This window comes from Eschrichtius robustus, chromosome 15, assembly GCF_028021215.1.
Source record: "Eschrichtius robustus isolate mEscRob2 chromosome 15, mEscRob2.pri, whole genome shotgun sequence".
In the NCBI taxonomy this organism is placed as follows: Eukaryota; Metazoa; Chordata; class Mammalia; order Artiodactyla; family Eschrichtiidae; genus Eschrichtius; species Eschrichtius robustus.
Genome location: NC_090838.1, coordinates 84043040 through 84063237, shown reverse-complemented (window position 1 = coordinate 84063237; position 20198 = coordinate 84043040). Strand labels below are relative to the sequence as shown.

The 20198-nt window shown below is 38.3% G+C and overlaps 1 protein-coding gene across 2 annotated transcripts in view; it reads left to right on the top strand.

Annotated features, from left to right (window-relative positions):
• The first annotated feature begins 7896 nt into the window (after positions 1-7896).
• Positions 7897-20198, top strand: part of ZC3H6 (zinc finger CCCH-type containing 6) — a 53346-nt gene continuing 41044 nt past the window's right edge. For both annotated transcript variants that reach the window (XM_068564630.1, XM_068564629.1), the window contains exon 1: positions 7897-8320. In XM_068564630.1, coding sequence (XP_068420731.1) covers positions 8289-8320 — 32 coding nt within the window. In that variant the 5' untranslated portion in view covers positions 7897-8288. The remainder of the gene's footprint in view (positions 8321-20198) is intronic.

The window sequence follows — 20198 nt, the reverse complement described above, 5'->3', positions numbered from 1 at the left end:
GACGCCCCGCGCATGCGCTTTTCCGTCCCCGGCTCTGCGCACGCCCGCTCTCGCCCCCGCCCCCGCGGCCCTGCGCAGGCGCCGTTCTCCTTCCGGTCGTTGGCGTGTGTACTTCTCGACACGTTATCTCAAGTATTTAGTAGAATTGTAAAAGTTAGTCCTCCTTTATTTCCCTTTAGTGAAAACTCTTCGATCGAAGTCACGGTGTTTCTAAGGCATGGTAGCTGACGTTTATTTGAGCGCTCACTTTGTACCAGGCATCATTTCACATTTTCGCTCACCTAATCTTAACAACAGCCCTTTAAGAAATACACTGTTACCTCCCACATTTTCAGATGAGTAACCGGAGCGGTGGACTGATTTTGCGACTTGCAGACTCTTTACAATCTAATGAGATTAAAATAGAGATGCCTTTAAGGCCGAAAAGTCCACTGAAAGTACCACGTGCTAAGAGAAATGGGTGAAGAGGGTCCAAAGGTTAAAAAAAAAAAAAATTGATTTAAATTAATAAGTAGATAGGTAAAATGTTTTTAAAAGACGTCCAGACTTTAGGAGTGGGGTCCGGGCATCAGCGGGTTTTGGGCAGTTCCCTAGGTGATTCCAAGGTTGAACCTGGGCTAATTCAACAGGTGGGCTTAAGAATGATCAGAGCCAGCTGTGTTCCTGACCTGGGTAAGCGTCCCTCCATTTCTTGTTCCCTGTTCTGTTTTTTTTTTTTTGCTGTGTGAGGTTTTTTTTTTTGGGGGGGGGGGTGGTGGTGGGGGTGGGATGGTGTCTGGGGTTTTTTTCCCATCTGGTTAATGAGAATGGAAATGCTTGTTCTGCTTTCCTCTCAGACTTGTAGTAAGATCCTGAGAGAAAAGAGTTGAAAGGCTTTGAAAACTGTCAAGCACAGAATACACCTAAGATATTTGTTGTTTTTCCGTGTTCTAAGTCTCTGCCACAGTGAGGCCTTGGAGTAGGGTTGTCAGATATCACAAATAAAAATACCGGAGACACAGTTACATTTGAATTTTGGCTAAGCTACAAATAACTTTGTTACATTTTAGTATGAGTACGCTCCAGGCAATATTTAGGACTTATACATAAATACGAAACGCTTGTTTGTATTTTATCTTGTCGCCTCTTTGCCTGCTGCAACAAGGTGAGGGCCCTGGGCTTTTCACTGGAAGCTGCACACCTGCGGGGCTACCTTTGTTTGCGGGATTTGTTTTGGTTAACCATCATTGTGAAGGAAGGCATTTCTAAATCTCTGATTTAAGAGGTGGGTCCTGTGTAGCCAGCCCAAGCCAATCAAGGGCTGTAATGAGTGGTTGCCCCTCTGCCCTGCCGGTCACTGATTCTCACTGAGTGGAGAGTTTGCTTTTAAAATGCAATGAAGGAATATCCATTTATTTAGATTTTCTTTCATTTCTTTCATCAGAGGTTTGTAGTTTTCCTCATATAGATTATGTACATATTTTGTTAGAGTTACACTTGAGGGTTTTGTTTTGTTTTTTTTTTGGTGCTAATGTAACTGATATCAAGTTCACATTTCAGTTGTTCATGGCTAGTATGTAGGAAAGCAATTGACTTTTGTATATTAACCTTGCTTTAATTGCTTGTTAGTTCCAGGATTTTTGGTCAATTATTTGGAATCAGCAGTTGCCAAATGTTGGGTTGGGGGTAGGGTAGGGAAGGAGGAACGAATAGGTAGAGCACAGCAGATTTTTAGAGCAATGAAACTATTAATGAAACTATACAGTAATGAGGGACACGTGTTATTATGTATTTGTCAAAACCCATAGTATGTACAACACAGAGTGAATCCAGTGTAAACTATGGATGTTAATGTATCAATATTGGTTCATCAATTGTAACAAATATACCAAACTAACATAAGATGTAAATAACAGGGGAAACTGTGTTTTGCGGGGGCAAGGAAACTTTGTACTTCTCAATATTTGTATAAACCTAAAACTGCTCTAAAACAAAGTCTATTAAAAAACAGTTGATAGGGGGCTTTTGTGAAATGAAGATGCCCAGGGTTAGTTGGGGGAAAAAAGAGTGGGTACTAAGTGCCAAGAGGATTCAGAAGAGAAAAAAGCACATGGTTGGGAAGGCTTCTTAAAAGGGGTATATTTGAGCTTGGTCTTGAGGTAATTTCCTTTAGAAGAGATGAAGTTAAATGGGCATCACACGTGAAGAGAAACGTATCAAGGCAGGAAAATAAAGTACACGTTTGAAAAATGGGGAATTGTTTACTTTTGCTTAATATAATGCCAGTATAAGGGAATCGTGGGAAAAAAACCTCAAAAGGTAGGTTGGACCAACGATAGAGAGCCTGACTTGCTTCTCTTAGTGAAGGACTGTTTGACTCCTGGCAGGTATCAGGGTCCACTTCACAGACAAGACAAGGGAAGTTCTTTGAAGCCAGACATCTTCCCCAGAGAAGTTGTACTTTCCCCTGTTGTTTATATTATTGGCAGTCACCTTCCTTTGTACATGAATCATTACTAAAAATTAAGAGGAAAATTGAATTAAGCTACCTTTAGTATCCTTTCATTGGAGGAAAGTGCTGTATTTCAAAGCTCACATTATAGGACTTCCTGGCGGTCCAGCGGTTGAGACTCCACGCTTCCACTGCACGGGGTGCGGGTTCCATCCCCAGTCGGGGAGCTAAGATCCCAAGTTAAAAAAAAAAATTATTACCATACATACTTTTTCACTTAAAATGTCCAGCATACAGCAAAAGATAACCAGGCAACCAAAGGAAATTAAAGTGATAGGTTAAAAAAAAAAAAAAAAGGCACAGCAAAATCAGCAAGCAAGAAAAACTGACCTGCAAAGGCATCAGATACTAGCCTTTTCAGATAAAGACTATAAAAAGCTATGCATATGTTTGTGGTAGATTGATTCCCAAATGGCCAGTAACAAAAATGATTGTAGTGGTTATGAATATTTCATCCTCAATTTGATATAAATGTGTATGTGTACACATACATGTGTGTGAAATATAAATATATATTTTATATAATATATGAAATCTTCCCCTCTCCCATTCTCCTACTAACACATGATATATTAATAGCAGTTACCTTTATATCTCATTACTCAAGTTATTTGATATGAAAGGAGTGTGACTGAGCTAAAGGAAAAACTAGAAGAATAAACATCACTCAAAGATGGAAAAGAGTTTTTATCCTTTTTAGGGGAAAGGGTTAACATGTTTTTGGCTGAACATCGTGTAGCTGCATCATAATAGGCAAAGGCATGACTTTGCCATTGTTTTTATTCTGGATGGAAGTTAAGTATGAGTTAAAGTGGTACACATGGGTGCCTGGTTGAAAAGTGTGTACGTGGTGGTTTTCTAGTGTGTCACCTCAGCTGGGCTGCTCTACGTTTTGCAGGATTCCTATCCTTGCATGTTTCCAGTTAGAATGGGCTATCAGAGAGATTTTTGCACAAAATTTGGAAGGTGGAAGTGAAACAGCAGTCATATTGTTTTTATACTCAGGAAGTTACTGCAGGGGTGACAGATGCTGGTGCAACACATGCACATTATCATTTATCGGCTAGTTCACCCTGCTGAAATGGGGCAACAATCAGACCTTCAGCTGACACACCTTCCCACAGACCTTCCTTCAGCTTCTCCAAATTCTGGGCAAGGTATGTTTAGCTCCATGATAAAAGGCACAAGATTCTCCTTCAAAGCACCCACATTATAAAAGTTGGATGTGGTGAGAGACTAATACAGGTTCTAGTTTGTCCTTAAGGATTCCAGTTCATTTCTACTCTCCTTCTTTACATCCAACTTCCCTTCCTGAACCCTTGCCTTGAAGATCTTAAGTTCTAGACTCAGACAAAAACTTTACAGAGATTATTTTAAACGGTTCCCACAATTGCATTAGACAAATTGCCTGTAAATCTATCTATCTCTTAGTGATTCTGCTTCTCTGACTGAACCTTGATTAATAAGACAGTCTTTAATAGAAAACTAGACAGGGTAGAAGAGGAAATTAGTGAACTGGAAGACAAGTCAGAAGAAACTATCCAGAGAGACCCCCCCCCTCTTTAAAAAAAGAATCTACAAAAGGGACTATTAGAAATAGCAATAATAAATCAGAATGTCTAAATATAATTAACTTTAATCACGAGAAGAGAAAGAGAACAAGGCAGAGGAAATGCTTGAAGAGAAAAGGCTAAGATTTTCCAGACTTGATGAAACATACCAATGCACACATCAAGACACTCAACAAATACCAAGCAAAATAATTAAATGAAATTTACGCCTCGACACATCATAGTGAAACTGCAGAAAAGCAGAGAAAAATTTTAAATCAGCCACAGAAAAAAACAAGTAAATGTGTCAAAAAGTTAGATGGATTGATGGATGGATAGAGGGAACTATAGATAACTAGTAGTACACTAAAGCAAATAGAGTAAAATATTAACAAAGTAACAAGAAACAGAAAATTGTGAGAAACCACTGGGGATCCAAGGGTAATGGTGGAGTTTGCGGGAGGAGGTGCTACTTTGAAATGTTGTCCATGGTGGGTGTCTTGGGCTTGGGATGGGGGCAGCTTGGGAGGTTCGTGGGAGGAGAAAATAAAAAATAAACTTTTTTGAAACAGAATCACGGGCATTTGAGAGAATTTATATTTTCTTAAGCAAGCATGGAATATTTATAAAAATTAATCATGTACATAAAGCATCAATACATTTTAAAGAATAGATATTATATAGACCATGCCCTAGAACACATGATAGTTGAGCTAGAAGTTAAGGATGAAAGCTTTGGGCTATGAATTTCAGAGCAAGAAGCCAACAGGAGCCTGTGTTTATAATGACTTCTGTGAGCATCTGCATCAGTCTTGGACTCCTACCTCCAGATATCTTGTTATTAAAGAAACTTAAAACCTGTTTTTAGTTAAGCCATATAGCTGAGTTTTCATTATATGCAGTCAAGTTCAATTTTAACTGAGTAAGCACCCTTGACCCCAATTAGTATTTTGATAAATGCAAACTTCACAAGTGCAAATTATTAGACTCTAAGCTCCATGAGAACAGACATCCCAAGTAGTTTATCCACAACTTTGTGCTCAGAAAATAGCACAATATCTAAAGCATAGTGACATGATCAATAAATCCTTGCTGAATAAACAAATCAGTGAATCAATTCTCCTAAGATTAAAAGGTGGGGGTCAGGGATATATAGAGCTCAGCACATCCCATTCCTACTAATGGAAAAAACAAACAAACAAACCCACATTTCTACTGCAGGTGTACATAAGTGATATCCTAAAATAAAGACTATTTTTTTTGTTTGTTTTTTGTTTTTTGCATCAGAAAATGCTTTCACAACTGCTGAGAGCTTCCTCTGAGTTCAATATCTTTGGGGAAGAATAATAAAGAATTCGGAGGAAAGTATTTAAGAAACAGGCTTAAGGAAGTTCTGATGACTTTTTTTTTTTTTTGGCCGCACTGTGGAGCTTGGGGATCTTAGTCCCCCCACCAGGGATTGAACCCTCGCTCTTAGCAGTGAAAGCTGGGAGTCCTAACCACTGGACAGCCAGGGAATTCCCCTGATATGATTTATTGACCTCTGAATTCTACGTTTGAGACAGACACCTGAAGTGTACTACGGACCAATCCTGACCTTTTCCATCTGAGGCTATCAGAGAGCATGAACTAGAGAAGAGACCACCGCCGTCTTTCCCGGAGATGGAGCCTGCCATCTGTGTCAGTATCTTAATCTCATTGGGAGGCAACATTTTGAAAGCACTTTTGCAAAGCCTGGGCTAATATCCAGGTGCTTGTTTTTCTTTGGAAAATTTCCAAAGAATGTGATTAAAACAGGTATTTATTTGTAAAGCCCCCCGCCAGAGACTGGGAGACAGGGGCTTATCTTCCTGATGATTACATTTCAAAGGAATGGCTTTTAGGTCCTTGAGAAAGACACTCCTGAATTGTAGGAGATACAAAGGTACAGGGGGGGTTAGGGGCCTGTGTCAGGTGTTGGCTAGAACAAACAGTAATTCTCCTGGCAGCATTGAGCTTTCTCAGATGGGCGTTTTAATGGGAGGTGAGAGTCCTCCTAAGGGTCTGGTCTTATGCTGCTAGAAGTCATGCTAGAATATAGCTGTCTCTTGGGGCAGAGGTTTCCCTGGGGTTATGTGCAGAGAGTTCTGCAGTTCTTATGGTCCATCTTTCAACGTTAGGTAACATTTACGAGGTTGAAAACTAATGATCTCGTTTAATCTGTGTGATGAATGCATGCCTTCTTAATTTAGGCAGTTAAAGAAAAGGTGAGGAATGCTGAGCTTGGATTAGCCCTCAACTTAAATATATTTTATCTAACATCTCTGAGCACTTTTAGATTCGAAGCACATAGCTTCAAAGGAACACCACCTCCTGCCCTCCATACCACCCACATTGTCACTCCCTTTCAGTTACCCAAGGGAAAAGACCAGGGCCTGACGCCCTATTAAGTGGTGTGCATCAAGGGTTAGGAAGGAGGCTTTTCATGTAGTGAGAACTGTATTCATTGTTCCACACCACGGCAAACCAAAGACCCTAAAGAAAGTTCCAAAGAGATCCTGATGCCCCCAGATATAGGGGAAAGGAAAAACTGAAGTGCCAAGAAGGAACAGCAACTGTTTACCTCAGACGTCCTCGGAAAACTGCAAAGAAATGTCTCTCCTAATTAGCTACAGTAAGATCTAAGTAACATAGCTACAATAGAGACAAAGTAGAGATTCTAATGTAACTCCAAACGCTCATATAGCTGCCTTTGAAAGTTTCCTAGAAATGTATTATGTCCAAACGTGGCAAGTGCCTCCAGAATTATCCATCAGTGTACATCTCCTGTCAACGGCTGCATTCAACTTGGAAAAAAAGAAAAAAGTGCGATTTTTTTTTTCAATACACATATTCACATTTTTTAATTGAAAATTTAATCTAATTGCAATTGCTTCTAAATGCACTGCACTTATGCATCAGCAAAACACATTTACTCAAAAGAAGTAAGATATTTGAGAGGATTAATCAATCCATCACGTTAATAAAAAACAAGGACCTTCCTTCAAAACTAAGTAGCACACTAAACAGGCCAAAATGTTGTCATTAAAAATTCTTTTTCTAAAGATCACGTTCATAAGTGTAAAGAAATGTAAGAGCTAGTTGTTTTTATTTATAAAATATTCGTATGTATTTTGCATATAAAATATCAACGTTTTCATGAAATAATTCAAAACCTATATGATTCTTTTAACGATTTTTCTGTCATTATTAACTAATAACCGGGTAGGTAAATTTAGTATTAAATATCAGAAAAAGTTACATGCCAAGTTTTCCTCACAACGTGATTCTGAGTATTAAACATTACAAAAAGAGACATTCGCTACAACCTTGAACGAGAAAGTACATTTCCCCATTATTTAAGCAACCAAGGTTTGTTTTTGTTTTTTTTTTTTTTTAATGACGACTCAAAAAAAAGAATAAATGACGACTCAGCAGCCGCGAGTTATTACCCCACCCGGGCTCACACCCGCTCATGGCTTTAAGGGCCCGTCTGTTAGGGCACGTCTGAAACTCCCCATCACTGGGAGGCGGCGTCTTGCAGGGAAAACCGCGGACCGCCGCGGACCAGCCCTGGAGGCGCGGAAGCACTGCAGGTCCCGCGGGACGCCACCCCCTCCCTGAACTACTCCAGGCGCCGCCCGGCACCGCCATCAGAGACTGCCTCCTCCGCCGCTTCGCAGGGGAAGCGTGAGAGCTCGCCCCCGGAGGTGATTGACGGGGCGTCTCCTCCAATGGGCGGCGCGCTCGGCCCCGGCGGGCTGGGCAAGGGCCGCGGCACGCGGAGGAATCTCTCCTGCCCTTTAGTCCCGGGCTAGGTGTTGCGGCAGGCGCCATTTTACCGAGTCGCCTGTCGCGGGTGCCGCCATGTTGGTGAGGAGAAATCACCGTTACGGCCACTGTCCAAATCCCCGCGTCGCTGCGCGCCGCCCGCCCGCTCCCAAGCCTCAGCCACCGGCGGCGAATAGAGACTAAAGCGGCAGCGCCGGCAGCGCGGGGCCGTGGCCCAGTGTTTGCAGTTAGAGCCCCACCTCTGTGGCGTGGTTGTTAATAGACTGGAAAGTCTGTGTCTGTGTCGCTCACTAGTAACCGTGAGTTTTTACCACTTCGTCACCTCCCGGCGGCGGCCGGGAGCAGGTACCCGCAGGCGGCGCAGGGATCCTCCCCGCGCCCCGCCGCCGCCGGCCTCGCAGACCTGCCCTCCAGCCCCGCCCCGTTCTTGACCAAACATGACAGACTCTGAACATGCAGGGCACGACAGGTCGGGAACCCTTCTTGTCTGTCTTTCTGTCGGCTGAGAGGAGGGGTCTGGGGCGGCGGGAGCGGGCCGGGGCCGCGCGCCTCCTGCATGACTTAGACGTCTCTGTGTGGCTCCATCCGTCCCATGACGTGCGCCCGGATGGAGAGCCCGGGGCCCGCGGCCGCGGGGAGGCCGGCCCGGCCGCGCCCGCCTCCCCGCGCGGGGTCCTTCCCGGCCGGCCCCGCCCCCGGCCGCATGTGCGAGCCCCCCGCCCCCGGGCGGGCTCGGCGGCGCCGGGCGGCTCCCGCGCGCCGGCTCGGGGCTGCGGTCCAGCCCGCGCTCGGAGGAAGCGGTTCCCGGTGCGGGGCCCGGCGTCCCCGTCCGACGAGGACCCGCCAAGAATTGTCAATAACTGGTGATTTATTTGACTACTACCCTAGTACACTCCTAAAAATAAACATGTGTGGTTTTTTGGTCTTTTTCTAGGAAAATTTTAAGCAGCTCCTAAAGGCCGTGTATCTGTACAGGCTTACCCCTCGCAATTTGAAATGGCAAGTTTCAAATGTTAACACAAAATAGTTAGAGAGTTTGCAAACCTGAGTGTAGCACAGATCTCTCCTAAAGTAAAAACTCCACGGATCGTCCAGTCTAGCCCGATTTTCTAAATACTGTGATGTATCATTTGAACATTTAACTGAGATTCTGATTTTTTATCTTTACTATGGCTTAAGAGGCCCATTCTTCGTTCCGTTTAACGGTTTGCGGATATTTACTATTTTAAATAGCGCAAGTAGCATCCTTAAGGTTAGGTTTTGAATTCATATTGATATCCATCTTAATCGTTAAAAAAGAAAGGGTGGGCTTTCATTCATTAAAATTGCTGGGAACAAAATCCATTGCATCTGATTCTTATTTAGAAAATTTAAAAGATCCAGAACCCGGCAGTTACTCCCTTGTGAATAGCATTAATCAAAAGTATACATTGTACTCTAGGCTGTATACAAATTGCTGAAGTTTTACCTGTGGAGTAATGTGACCTGTTTTGGTAAAGTATACCAAACACTTTTTTTTTTTTTTTTTTAATCCAAAAGCAGAAATCACAAACATTACTGAAATTTGAAATATCGAAATATCTGGCAACTTTGAGAGGGATAAAAATGTTATTTTAACAATCTTGGTACCGTAATAATAAATGTAGACGGCCAGAAGGCAAGTTAATTAAACGTGTCGTAATTTTTAGAAAGTCAAAAATGCTCTTAAAAAAAATTATGGGTACGTACGCTTGCACTTGACACATTTTTCATGATTATTTTACATTATCCTGTTATTAAAATGCGAAAATTCTTGGAATGGGTTAACTAATAACCTGCGAAGTTTCCCACTCTATCTGTGGACAAACCAGTGATGGGGTTTTGCTAATGCAACCTAAAACTCATTCTTTTGTGTGAAAGAAGGAAATCTGTTCTCCTGTTAGTTCACAGAGCAACGTCAATATGTAGAATTATGTATTATACATAAGGAAGCAACCATGTTGCCAAATTCAGATATCGAATTAATTTTCTAGTAAGGAACTGTGATGCCAAACTTTAAAAAGAATTTGAAATTTTAAAACACTGAATTAGAAATTAAAAATAAAATTTTAAATAATTCTTTGTAAGATATATAACCAGCTTGGTGGTAGCAAGTAGGGATTAAGCAGTAGTGTATTTAGTCTTTTTTTGTTTTATATTAGGATTAAGAAAACTATTTTCTAGTGATTTCTGAAGCAAAAAGATTAGCTCTGTTTTAATTTATCCATTTGTTAAGTGGCAGTATTATTCTGAGGCAAGAAGGTTTATCTTTTTCACACCTTTTTTAGTCAACCTACATGAAAAACAAAACAACTATATCTAAAAACAAAGTGAACTAGGATTCAGGAGAAGTGGTTCTAGCTCCAACTTTGCTACCACTTAGCTTTGTGAACTTGAGCAGGCTTAGTTTCTTAATTGTTAAGAGGGTTGTATAAGAATTTTTCGAGTTCTGCAGGATCAGTGGTTCTCAACCTTCTCTGGGGAGCTTTTTAAAAAATGTTGAAATCGTTTCCATTGGTCTGAGCTTTAAGATTTTTTAAAGCTCCTCAGGTAATTCTAACATGTATCAAATTGAGAACCACTATACTAGATCAATATTAGCTAATCATCAGAATCACTTTGAGGAATAAAGATTTTTGTCCTGTCCAGAGCAACTGAATCAAAATCTCTAGGGGAAAAAAAAAAAAAAATCTCTAGGGGAGGATTGTGGTAATCTGTATTTTTAATGGGCTCCCTGGGTAATTCTTAAGAAATTTGGGAAAAAATGGACTAATCTGTGGAATCCCAAAATATTCTGTGCTTTCATATTATAGTTATTTTATACTGTAATAAAAGTTTCCGTGAATTAGATGGAGAAGATATATGAATTCTGGTATTTGGAGCTTGGCATTGTCTCACGGATATTCTTTTTTTGTCATTTTTGAAAATTAAGATACTGTGTGAGTGCAGGAAAAAAGTTAAATCTATGATTTTTACTTACAACTGGTATAATTATACAAATTAAAATATTACTATGATGGTTTACATGAGAATTAGATTCTACATATAAATGGAAATTCACAGAATGCACAATTTTTTCTTTTAAAAAAGTGTTTTCTTGTACATGTTTTATATGGTGAACATATTGCATAAGATTTGTTTGCCAAATGAGTTAACTTTAAAAAAAAATACCCATTTGTACTTTCCTTTAAATATTTTCATGCCTGGAGTGAAAACATTGTATTTTTATAAAGTGTTATTAATATAAAAATACCTATAAATGAACTTGTGACTACGTAGACTGTTAGAAGAGGACTTCTGCATAGATCTTTAGAATTAATTAATAGAGGTGGAGAAGGAGTTGGAGCAAGTCAAAGGGAGATAAAGTTCTTGTCTCTCTTTGCGTTCAGTTCTTCCCTTTCATCCAGTTCTCTTAGGCACAGCTCCAGCCACCTAGCTTTATATTTCAGCTGGATGTTGACCTAATTAAAACAACTCACAGATAACTCTTAAAGGCTAAATACTATGAGGCCCTGTTCTGGACACATCTACAGTTGAGAAGGAAAGATAAATGTATGCCCAAGTAATTGTTACATTTTTTGAAATATGCTAAAGGTAAAAAGTTTTAAGGGCCTACACTGGGGAATAGGATAATTTTAACATGATCAGTATGAGAGCTTGTGATTCTCAGAGTCTAATTGATAGGAGGTATGGGTAATACTTTCCTTTGGGAGGAAGTTATTCTTTGCCCACGATGAACAACCTTCCCCTTCTTTTCCTCCTCTCCCCGCTTTCCTTCCTCTTGTAAACCGAGATCACCAAAACTCCAGCTAGTCAGAATTGTAGTAGTTTATATTTCCCCTTCCTTTCCCTCCCCCACATAGCGATTGAAACCTTACACCGGAGAGTATGAAGAGGTGAGGGTGAAGAAGATGATTACACTTTCCATTTGTAACAGGGCTTTCCTTTGGCTCGCACATTAATTCCATGAGGTAATATAGTATTGCAATGTTCAGTAATTTCTCTGAGATCCCACAGATAGAGCCTAGGTAAGAATCCAGAATGCAAACTCCTACCTGCAGTGTTATTTTTAACTCTTCATTAAGTTTGCATGGGGAAGTAATCCAGTAAGTTCTAGCCTTTACTTCTTGAATTGTTTGGGATTGAAATGTGGTATATTTAAGAGAGCTCCGTTTTCTGAATGAAACCTTGGTTCTGATCCTAGTTTTTCCTCTAGCTTGGTTAATGCTCTCTTCTTTTTCATGATTATTTTTCTTATTTGTGAAATAAGGTAGTTGAACTAGATCACTTCCAATCTCCCTTCCTACTTTAAGAAGTCAATAATTTTCATTTGAAAAGTTGCAGATGCCTTTTCTTACATCAGAGTTCACTTTAATGTCCTACACAATGTCTGGTTTTACAAACAACCAGTCAAATCATTATGCTGTACACCTTAAACTTACACAGTGCTGTATGTCAATTATATCTCAATGAAACTGGAAGAATGAATAAATTAACTAATTGCCTAGTGAGGGAAGGCATTGACTCCAGTAAACAAGAGATTGGTAAATTTCTCAAATTCACAGAGTAAATCAGTGGGAACTCAAATAATCTGACTCCAGAGCCCACACTTTTATGGTAGAATAGACATCTTCATCACATGAGAATGTATATATACATATCAGAATGCCAATTTAGTCATGTAAATCGAGTTTTTAAGGTGTCCTAAGTTAATTATTAAAATTATAAAACCACATAAAAATAACAATCTGTTTATAAAAGTGGTACAAAAATAAAGAACCTAGATTTAGAACTCATGATATTCAATAATATACATATGTTGCTGTTTATAATTAACGTACTTGAATTCATTTGGTCCATATAGAAAGAACAGATATTAATGTCTTCATTTTATGTTGCCTCCATTTTGTCATAAAGATAGGAAATCTGATATCAGATGCTAGGTTGGATTTGGGACACTTGAAAGTTTTTTTGTTGTTGTTTTGTTTTTTTGAGGTATTACTTGATAACAGGCAACTTCATCCTAGTTCATTATAAATTCATCTTATATGACAAAGGGTTTTTCTAAATCTTAAAACATTAAAAATTGAACTTATAAAGAATATTACTTTTTCACATTATTTTAAAAGGGATTATGAAATCAATTAAATTAACTAACTTAAATCTACAAATTTTTAACTATAGAAAACACAAGTTTCAAACTATTAAGGGAATTCATTGAAAATTCGTAAGAGGTCAGAAGAACCGATACCTCTTTTTTTTTTTTTTTTTTTTTTTTTTTTGGCTGTGTTGGGTCTTCGTTTCTGTGCGAGGGCTTTCTCTAGTTGCGGCGAGCGGGGTCCACTCTTCATCGCGGTGCGCGGGCCTTTCACTGTCGTGGCCTCTCCTGTTGCGGGGCACAGGCTCTAGACGTGCAGGCTCAGTAGTTGTGGCTCACGGGCCTAGTTGCTCCGCGGCATGTGGGATCTTCCCAGACCAAGGCTCGAACCCGTGTCCCCTGCATTGGCAGGCAGATTCTCAACCACTGTGCCACCGGGGAAGCCTCAGAACCGTTACGTCTTTGCTTGGATTTTCCTTGAACACTTGCAGCTGACAATAAAATGTTAGATCACTAGTACTTGTGTGTGGGGTTAAGTTCTTTATAACCTCTACTCTTTGGCCTATAAAGGAGATTGTGGGTTGATTTCTTTTCTACACCCTTGGAGTACATAGGAGTCTGTTTTAAAATTATGTTTTGTGCAAGCAAATGAAAATGAAATAGAATAACGCATCTAAGTTAGAAATACCTACATATTTGACTTTATATATATTACATATATATATATATATTTTTTTTTTTTTTTTTTTTTTTCCGAATGCCAAATGTCCAAGTGTGAAAACCAATATTTGACCAAAGCTAGGGCTGAAGCCATAGATTAAACTTTTGGAATATATGAATAAATCTGAAATATTGTCCCTCAAATTATTACAATTTATTATTAGAAATTTTAGTGATCTAATTTTTAAAATAGGACATTACAGTACAGTAACAATTTTCAGCACTGCCTCTTGTTAGGTACTCCTGTGATTACTGTAATGCACATGATAGTGAATGGAGGGTCATTTTCAACTGAGATTAGTGGAATTCAAGATAGTTGAGGGAACTTTTTTTTCCTCTAACATTTTCTTTTTTATATATTTTTTAACTCTCTGGGGCAAACATGATTGATTATGTTGCACATAACTGAAGTTTTTTCTCCTCATGAAGTTTTGAGGTAGCAAAGTTAACATTCTGTTTTTCATTTATCCACAAAAGATGTGAATTCCCAAATAGGATTTTTTTTTTCTTGAAAGATTTATGGAATTAAATAATTAAAAACTAAACATGGTCTTTAGAAGTTATTTTGTTGAATGTTAGGAATATTAGTATGCCAAATAATTGAACAAAGTTAGAATTATGACGTATAATTTCTATTATTCTGCTTTGCATTTTTTATTTAAATTTTTATAATTATTTGTCAGTTCAAAAAGGATATAATATTCTTTCTAAAGTCATCAGCTAACTCACTCTTGCAGTATTATTACTCTATTTTTCTATTTGACTACTTGAAAATTAATTTGTACATAAAATAGCTTTCATAATCAATTGTGACATTTTTCTCTTGCATTAATGTACATTTATACTTCATCTAATTCATAAAATGTCAATATATAACGCACACAAGGAGATTCTAGTTCTAAGTTGTACCTAAAATACCTTCTTAACTTGGAAAATGAATATTCAGATACTAACAGTAAATTCACTTGACATGGCCTTTTAATATATGACCTTGTTACACTAAACTAATGATCACACAATCCCTGATCATGTCACATTCAGGGATACCAGAGCTGACTTGAAGGAGGCCAAGGTAGAACGAAGAAAGGTACTTTAGTTGGATACTTCAGGCAAAGCCTATTTTGGATTTAAAAAATATATATACTCCCACCACACTCCCCAAATCCTGGAGCCCCAGTTCCTCATATTACAGTTAATCTGGTTATCAGTTAATTTGGGGTATTGGACACTTATATACCAAGTATCCTTTTTGGATATTATTGGGTCACAGGCAGTTTTACCCAGCTCATTATAGATTCATTCAACAAGACTTCTTCAACTTTTGTTTTGATATCATGATGCCTAGAAGATTGTTTTCTGGCTTTCAAATTCTAAAGGTATTTTATTTGCTGAGATTCATTTCTGTTGGATTTCTAGCTTCTCTGGTCAATATCAGAGGACCTAAATCAAAAGGATAAATTGAAAGGGAATGAAAGTAAATTAATTTTAGCTTAGTGAGATAGCAAAGATAGTGAATGAAATATAAAAAAGAATTTTAGGGTGTGGCCTAGTGGTTAGGATTCCGGGCTTTCACTGCCGTGGTCTGGGTTCAGTCCCTTGTCGAGGAACCAAGATCGTGCAAGCCACATGGCAGGGCCAAAAAAACGAATTTTTAAAATGTAGTCTCAAAACTATGGCAAGCTAATTCAGTTTTAATTATGTTATAGTCTCCGCTCATGGCATAAAGGATGTTTGAGGAATGATATGGTTTTCCTTCATGATGTTAAACATACAAGTTTAAGGATGTGTTAAAAAAATTTAATTTCATAAATTAATACACAACAGTACCTATTCTGGCTGGCATTGGATGGGGGCTGGGAATTAAGCATTAAAGATTTTATCAGAAACCAAGTTTGTGAATTTTTTGGAAGGAACTCTTAAAAAACATGGCATGCCTTCCTGTCTTACTAAATAGACAGTTACTGATTTAGCTTTTTCTTAGTTACTTAGGATCATCATGAATATGTATTGTCATTATAATCGCTCTGAATACTAGGTGTTATACTCCATCTTTTGTCTTGCTGCATTCCGGAGACTTTGGAAATATGGAAGCTTTCACACAGACTGTCGTTGCTAGGTGTTGCTTAATGATAGGATAAGTAGAAATACCCTCAGGATCAGACTCCAAATTTAGTCTACCCCAGATTCCTTTCTGCTTCTACTTGTTTCAGATAGCTTTTCATTGTTATTCTCTGAAGGAAAATAAGAGAAATTTCCCATTAGAATCCATGCTCCTTGGATTTATAACCTTTCCCAATTTCTGTGGAAGTACCTGTAGTCTAGCATACCCATTTTATTCAAATGCATGTATTTCAAGTAGATCACAAGAAGAAAGGAAACTTGTTGAGGGCTGTCTACTAGGTACAGTGCGAAGTAATTACCTAACTTTATCTCACTTAGTCCTTAACTCTGTGCTGGTAAATTGATTCATTACATTTTGTAGATGAGGAAACTGAATATTAGAGATTGAGATCATTTGTTCAAGCTCATATACCTAGAAGCAGAATTTGAACCCACATCCTTCTGGCTCTAGAACCTTTCTTCTTCTGCCCTACTATGATTTTTTTTAAGTATTCAGTTTTAACATACCACAAGTTTAAAGCATTAAATAGTCCTTTTAAGAAATCTGTTGTTGGTTACTTTTCTTGTTTAACACTCCTACTTTAATTTCCAGGTTCAGGTGACCTCACTTTGCCAGAGCCCTGGGTCCTCATTAAATAAGAGAGGTTTTTTGTCTGTTTGATTTTGGTTTGGGTCAAAGCCAACTACCTTATTAAGTATTACACATTCTTTTCTGGATGTTGGTTCTTAGCCCCGTCTTGTTTTAATTGAATGGCAAACCTTAGTAATGACATAGCAATTTTCGTTTCTTCCAACATTCCTCTCTTTTCTTCCCCTCTCTGACTTTGATGTAGAGAATTTCATTTGTTAGGCGGTTACCTGAACTGCACCCCTTTTTATCAGCTTGCTTGGAACCCTGAAATGAAATAGGGAGACCCATTTTCCAGCTCTCATGATTTGATCAAGACTTTTTACCTCTTTTTTTTAATCTGTTCAATAAAAAAATTTTCCTTTGAGCAGTTAAAAACATACTATTCAATAAAAAGAAAACCCTATAGCATCAGTCCAACTGGTCTAGCCTGGTGGCTCTGTTTCCTGACAAACATTAAAATAACTCCTGTGGAATTGAAGTAACTCACATTTACTCTTTTTTTAGTTAATTTGTATTGGAGTATAGCACATTTACTTTACATGTCAGAAATGCAACTTCCAGACCGCAACAGTTTCTCTGTATCATCTCTTAAAATACCACCCAAATCTTGTGTTGATGAAGTTTCTTTTTCCCCAAATTTTATTACTTTAAACATACAAAAATGTTGAAAAAATTTTTACAGTAAACACCCTCATGTGCTATCCACCGTTTGGTACGGTTCTTAATCTCTATATCAGCTACTATTAAGGGGTTTAGCTATTTGCAGTTTCTTCCTAAGACCAAACACATGTTGTGACTATTATAGCAACAGGGTTAAGAAAGATGGGCCTGGGAATCAGACGGCCTAGGCTGGGTTCTAGCTCTGTCATCTACTAGCAGAGTTAGTTAAGCTTTTTGTCTCCTTTCTTCACCAGTTTAATGGGGATAATAATAGTTACACTTGACCCTTGAACAACACTGGTTTGAACTGCGTGGGTCCACTTCCACTTGGATTTTTTTTTCCAATAGGAAAGACTACGTATTACACGAACCTGGGTTGGTTGAATCTGCAGATACGGAACCATGGTTTTGAGGAGCTCTGATATAGAGGGCCGACTATAAATTACGTGTGGAGGGTCGGCACCCCTAACCCACATGTTGTTCAAGGGTCAACTGTATTTCGTAGAGTTAACATGAGGGTAAAATGAACTGACCCAACATGCCTGGCACCCTAGTGAGTGCTCAGTAATTGTTAACAATCGTATTATATGATGATGTAAAAATAATTTTATTTTTTCACTACAAATTTGGATTGAGGTGTTATTTTACTTCAGAATTAATATTAGTTTATCATGAACACATTAGCTGGAATTGGAGATAGACAAATAGTGAAATAATTAGATGACAAAAAGTATAGATGAAAAATTGCTGAGGAATAGAAGTCATATATCCATAATCCTCTGATGGCCCCAAGCTTTTGAAAGATTCTGTTCCAGGCAATATTTTGGCCTTTATGGGGAAACAAAGTTAACTTATTACAGCTAAAATGGAATCATTTACACTTTCTGTTTGTTCATATCTAGATTTGAATGCTTGCAGGACTAAGACAACCTGGTACTGTAGTGAATGGGGACTTGTAATGCTTCTTTAAAAGATAACCTTTAGTTTTATTTTGTATTCTCTATTGTTTTTCTCTATTTTGTTGATGTATGTCCTCACATGTGTTATTTTCACTCTTCTTTTCAGTTTACCCATTTCCAAGTGCTTTAGTTGAATGTATAGATCATTTGTTTTTAATCTTTGTTATTTCCTGAAAATGTGTTTAAATAAAAGCATAAATCTCCCTCTAAGGACTCCTTTTCTTTGTTCAAAAGGTTGTTAATTTAATAACTTCATGGTGTACTCTGCACCAAATTTATACTGGAAGTTCACCAGGAAGTTACATTGCTTGAATTTAGATGTTTCTTTATTATGTTACTGATACATTCATTACTGCATCAGATAATTATAATAATGCCTTCTTTGAATAATTTGAGGCTTAAATGATTGGGATTACGTGCTGCTATGATAGAGAAGATTAACATATTATTCATTCATATCCTTACTATTTTTAAGGGAAATCTTGACCCTATTCAAAGGAATGGTCTCAGCAATAATGAGGTGACATTTTAAAGGTATAAATCATGGGAATGTTTGTAATATTCACAGAGGACTGCCTGAAGGATAATAGTCTATTCATTTCTCGATATTAGTAGCTTTCAGCTAATTTTTTTTTTTTTTTTTTTTTTGCCTCAAGACTGTTGGAGAAAAAACATTCCTATCAGTAACAGAGTGACTGTATTCGAGTGGAGTGCATCTAGTATCAGCATCTCCATATCTGTTCCATTCTTCTTTTGGACTCACATTGGATTGTTGCAGTGGCATCCTGCTTTTCCCGTATCTGTTTTGTCTCTCCTCTAGATCTGTTTTTCACGTTCAATTAAATTTGTATTTCAAAATGGAGATCTAATTACAATGCCTCCTTTCCTGGAAACACTTCCAGTGTTTTTTCATTTCTCTAGGATAAACTCCAAACATGCCCGAAGCCCTGCATGATCTAGTGCTACCCATCACTCCAGTATAATTACGAACCAGCTTCTCCCCTTTCCTCTATGATCCGTGACACTGGCCTTGTCTCCGTTCCTGTCTCACTTCTCATGCGAAGAAATTTTGCTCATCCTATTTTCTCTGTCTGCCAGAGGGCCTTCCCTACCCCTGTTCTCCTAGGCTAACTCATCATCTCAGTTCATTCATGACTTCCTCAGGGAAAACCTTCCAGACTTCCCTGACAGATGATTCTTCCCTATTGTGTACACTCATAGCACTTTTACCTCCTTCATATATGGTTGTTATTTTAAATTTATTTGTGTGATTCTTTGTTGTCTGTCTCCGCCATCACTAGATTGAAAACTTCATGAGAGAAGAAAGCCGTTATCTTTTTTGTTTACCATCGTATCCCCAATTGGACAGTAGTGAGTAAATATGTTGAATGAATGGCACTTTTTTTTTTTTTTTTTGCTGGGAGGGCAGAAGATTCTTACAAACATACAGACAGTTGTGTACTTGGACAATATTACTTTGTTTTCCTCATATAATTGCTTCTTCTCAATTGAACTTTGGCATCATGCCCTTGGTTCAAATTGGGGTACGCTGTAAGTGATAAACTGTTGTATGGACACTGTTGAAGATAGTGTCCATTGTATCAAGTACTGCCCATTGTATCTGATAATATTGTCTTTATAAGGACTCAGAGGAGAAATTTCTCTCCCTTCTCACTCCCAGAAACAAAATTGTGCTTCTCTTGAGCAACGGATCTGTTCTTGTTCTAAAAGCACTGTTGTCTTATACCTTATCCTGTTTCCTAAAGCTCAGGGTCAAATTTGCAGCTTACATCTAGAAATTAGTCAGGGATTTCTGGCATGCCACTATGTAAACTAATCTTAGTCTTAGCGTTGTTTTAAGATTTAGAATTTTAACTGTGATTTATTTACATATTTTATAGTTTGTTCAATAAAAGTGTCTATAAATAGCTTCCAAGGAATAATAGAACTCTATCAGAACCTTAAAAAAAAAGGCAAAATTAATCTGTTAATCTGCTTGCTGGCTAAGAAACAAGTTCAGTGTGTCTCTCCATGCTGAAAGTGGAAGGGATAAAGAGGAATATAAAATGTTTATTACATATTGGGAGGAATTCTAGGTATTAAGTTCTGATTGGTTCATTTGGGAAATAGAAATTCTTCC